The 4,736-nt window shown below is 37.2% G+C and overlaps 1 protein-coding gene across 1 annotated transcript; it reads left to right on the top strand.

The window, feature by feature from the left end:
- Nucleotides 1–1,605: 1,605 nt before the first annotated feature.
- Nucleotides 1,606–4,317, top strand: LOC111910547 (protein NUCLEAR FUSION DEFECTIVE 4). Its single transcript, XM_023906383.3, has 3 exons — nt 1,606–2,125; nt 2,627–3,525; nt 3,599–4,317. The coding sequence occupies exons 1-3, from the start codon at nt 1,802–1,804 to the stop codon at nt 4,062–4,064; spliced, it is 1,689 nt and encodes a 562-aa protein (XP_023762151.1). The 5' UTR covers nt 1,606–1,801; the 3' UTR covers nt 4,065–4,317.
- The last annotated feature ends 419 nt before the right edge of the window (nt 4,318–4,736 follow it).

The following is a 4,736-nucleotide window of genomic DNA, read 5'->3' as shown; positions in this document are numbered from 1 at the left end:
TTATCGAGTCGTGCTCGAGTCTTGAAATACTCGGCTCGTGAAGCTTGCGAGCTTAATCGAGCTTAGCCATATTTATACTTTTACCCTTTATTCATATTTTACATAATTGATCGTATTCGAGTCGAACTTACAAGCTTAATCATATTTCCATTTCAATTTAATGTAGTTATATATTTTTAATAAATATTTGAGTCGAGCTCGAGAGTGTCAATTACTTTTTCGAGCTCGAACCCAAGTTTAATATTTAGGCTTGAGTCGAGTTCCGCGTCTGAGTTTTTAGTCGAGTCGAGTTTCGTGCTTGACAACAGTCGATTCAACTCGACTCGATTACACCCTACTTAGAACATATGTCCACAACTCGAGTAAAAACGTAAAGAATTTTAAAAAGAATATGGTTTCAATGACGGTTCCGAAACATATCAAATCAAAAATCATGAAAACTTATCGTCTAAAGCCGATAATTTGATTTTCTACTTTCATCGATTCGCACTAAATTTTTGGAGGCCTAACACTAAAAATGAGTAGACTCCAATCGTAATCGCAAGTGCCGTGTCAACAACATCAACCGCGGCTCGTGGTCCCCCAATTTACACCGCAAATATGACCTTAAAGTTCTTGAGGGGACGGTTTAGACACTCATAATAGTCCCATCCTCATCCAATTAACCCCTACATAACAAACTTAACTACACTTTTGCCACTATCATTTTCCAAAAGGAGTAACAGGCAAAACAAAAAGAATGTTATGAATAATCATGACTTAAAATGTTTTAACTTTCTAAACTCTTCAAGGTTTGACAATCTTAAAGTTTTTCTCTTTTTTTCTTATTTGTATTAGTTAATAATTATCTTAAGAGTATTGGAATTTTATAAACAGAAATATTGTATGTTGAAAACACATCAAAAAGAAGTATCCTTTACTTATATATTTATTTATCTATGTACTTTACTACTTGATAATTTATAATTGTTCAAAACGAATAAATTGTTTGGCTTAGCTAATTTATAATTATTTAATCGACTGGTCGATTTGAAATCAAATCAAATTTAATAGTGTCTATAGATCAATGTTTTAAAAATCTTTTTTTAAGTTAAGCTGGTCTGATTATTATTTTTGTCCACCGTAGGTTTATCAGAGATTTAGTAATTTCTATGTATTTTCTATTTTCTTACATACATATATGTATATAAACCAATAATTGTCTTATATATATGACAATGATGTAGGTCGGTTTTCAAGTTGTATATACTCCGGTTAACCTGATTGATTAAACTGTCCAATTTTCTTTGGAAATGCATTTAACGGGCTATATGAAATCCAATTATCAATATCTAATAAACAGATTCAAACGGTTTTTTACTGGTTCTATTACATCGGTTCAACCTGTTTTTTTAAGAAAGCGTCCGGTTCGCTCTAATCTAAAAATTAGCATAAAACCGATTGTTGTTGAACCGTTCTCGTCTCCGATTCTCCGTCCGGTTTTTAATTGGATTGATTGTATAGCATCATTGATAAAAACCCATAACAAACCATGTAATTGAATATATTAGATTGGTAATAAACTATAAATAATATCTAGCGATTTCAAGATCTAACGACCAAATGAAAACTTAAAAGCGTGCCAAACTGTCACCTTCGTGTCCAAATGGACGAACGTTGGATTGGATCTTGAAATGATGCTGTCGACATCATTCATAACCACAATCTCTATTCGTACATAATTACATCACGATTCATCAAAGCTTTCATCATTCTTAATACCCACCTTTCTACCTTTTTTGATTCTTTGTACCAATTCACTATGAACGCTGTCAAGGCCGGAACCAGGCCGCCGTGGGTGGGCTTCGCAGCCGCGGTTTGGATCGGAATTTGCGCCGGCAACTCCTACTGTTTCCCTCTGTACTCTCATTCTCTCAAATCCGTGCTGGGTTTCTCTCAACAACAGCTTACGATACTTGGTGTTGCTAATGATTTTGGCGAGAACACAGGGATTCTTCCTGGCATCGCTTGCAATTATTTCCCTCCATGGGCTGTGCTTCTCGTCGGTGTTTTTTCTTCTTTCTTCGGTTATGGCGTCCTCTGGCTTGCTATCACTCGGACTATAGTCAATTTGCCTTACTGGATTGTAAGTATTTCTTCATAAAGATTCAATTTTTGTTAATTTTTTTGCATACCCATTTCCATGATCGAATTTAGGACTGTTTCTTTCTGAAAAACGGTTAATGGGATTTGTTCACAAGTTAATCTTTCTCTTATTTTAAGCTGATTCAACTAGTGAAACCTCCAAGATTTGAATTGCTAGAAACGATCCGCAAGAAGCATTTAGTTTTGAGGTTTGATTGCTATTAATTATGCTAAATGACCTTTTATATCTCGCCATTAATTAGCTAGAACTTATGGATCGAAGGTGACGCGATCGACATGATTTGCTCAAACATGTCACCATTTTAGCGATCAATCAAACACATAAAGTCATGATCTTGAATAGTCTAACAGTTCAATTAGAGTTCATCAAGATCAAAAAGTTAATCAAATTTAACGACTTTGAAGTGATCTTCACCATTTAAAACCGTACAGATTTTTTTTCACAAGTTGCTTAAATTACGATAATCTGATTTGTTTGCAGTTATGGATAGCACTCGTACTCGCTGCTAACAGCAGCGCATGGTTAGGAACAGCAGTGATCGTTACAAACTTGAGAAATTTCCCTCTGAGTCGGGGAACAGTCGCCGGACTTCTCAAAGGTTACATTGCTTTAAGCGCTGCGGTTTTCACAGAAGTCTGCACCATGTTGCTAAACGGATCAGCTTCAGCAATCGTTCTCGTTTTCACAATTGGGATTCCTGTTATATGTTTATCCTTGATGTATTATGTTCGACCATGTACTCCTGCTTTTGAAGCAGACCCATCGGAAAATGGCCACTTTCTTTTCACCCAAGGCTCAAGTCTCATACTCGCAATCTTTCTCTTAACCACAACGATGCTTAAAGGCACCTTGAACATAAGCAACACCATCTCCTACACATTTATTGCGATTATGGTGGTTTTTTTACTCGCGCCTCTAGCAATTCCGATCAAAATGACTCTGTTTCCCGCTCGCAAGAAGCTAATCCGGCCACCTGGATCTTCCGACAGTTTGGTATTAGGAGAGGGTGATTCGAAAACAGACCCATTGTTAACACTTTCATCTTCAGCTGCAAATCTTACGAGCTTCAATGACAGCGATGATGTGTCAGATGTGGATATGCTTCTTGCTGTTGGAGAAGGTGCGGTGAAGATGAAGAAAAGAAGACCTAGACGAGGGGAGGACTTCTCGTTTCGTGAAGCCATGGTGAAGGCTGATTTTTGGCTTCTATGGACTGCTTACTTTCTTGGCGTTGGCTCCGGAGTCACTGTTCTCAACAATTTGGCTCAAATCGGAGCTTCGCTTGGTGTTGATGATACAAATACACTCTTGAGTCTTTTCAGCTTTTGCAATTTTCTTGGTCGGCTTGGTGGAGGTGCTGTTTCAGAATACTTTGTAAGGTAATCCATTCTTTCTTCTTGATACTATGTTTTGTAAATTACATTGTTACAAAATTTGGGTGTTTTGTGTTAGGTTAAATGCGATCCCTCGTACGTTTTGGACGATGGCAACACAAGTGATAATGGTGTTAACCTATCTTCTATATGCATCGGCTCTAAATGGCACATTATACGCTGCAACCGCGTTGCTTGGAACGTGCTATGGTGTTCAAATTGCAATAATGATCTCGACATCTTCTGAGCTTTTTGGATTGAAAAACTTTGGGTTGATATTCAACTTTATGCAGCTAGGGAACCCTCTGGGGGCACTTCTGTTTTCTGGTATGCTTGCTGGTTACATTTATGACACCGAGGAAGCTAGGCAAGGTGGGACTACGTGCATGGGCCCCGCATGTTTTCGGTTCACGTTTCTTGTTCTTGCTTGTGTTTGTGGTTTAGGGACCATCTTGAGTTTGATATTAACTATCAGGATTAGACCCGTTTACCAAATGCTCTATGCTGGTGGTTCGTTTCGTTTGCCACAAAGTTCGAGCCATTAATGGTGATGATGATGATGATGGGGTTTCAACGACTCGATGATTTGTCAACAGTCAACCGAATGCTACTGTGAATTCTGTGTTTGTTGTATCTATGTTTAAGAGATTACACAAGTTGTTCTCTTCGAAAGATTGTGAACACTACATATGTTCAGTCGACGCCTATGATGTAAAAATTGGTCCTTTTTCCATGATTTTTTTTGTATGAAAAACGTTCTTGAATCAATGCATATCATAGTGTTACGAGTGTTTGCTATTTGTTATGTGATAACTTTCTCTATGGTTATTATTGTGAGGTGCATTGAACTTTTGGTGACTTGGGAGTTGGATGTATAGGCTATCACGCATGGCATTATGTTTACATTGTTGTCATGTTGTCATTGAGCTTTATTGATGATTTTTAATAGCATGGTTGTTATTTAAATAATTCTTTCCTAAATAGCGAACTTCTACTTATCTTGTTGAGTTGGTGTGGAGTGATTTTTCAAGTTTTAAATCACTTAAACAATGTTTAACCTCAAATGATGCTTGTTATGCCTCCAAGCCCAATTAATGACTTAATTGGTGAACTCTTCCCGGAAAAAGCACAAAGCATGCAAAATACTTTCTATTGTGTTGTATAAGGCATGTCAGTGCATCTAGGGGTATGGAGCAAATAGCAATTTTAAACAATTT

This window comes from Lactuca sativa, chromosome 5 (assembly GCF_002870075.4).
Source record: "Lactuca sativa cultivar Salinas chromosome 5, Lsat_Salinas_v11, whole genome shotgun sequence".
In the NCBI taxonomy this organism is placed as follows: Eukaryota; Viridiplantae; Streptophyta; class Magnoliopsida; order Asterales; family Asteraceae; genus Lactuca; species Lactuca sativa.
Note: the sequence above shows the minus strand (reverse complement) of the source record. Positions and strands in the feature narration are given on the sequence as shown.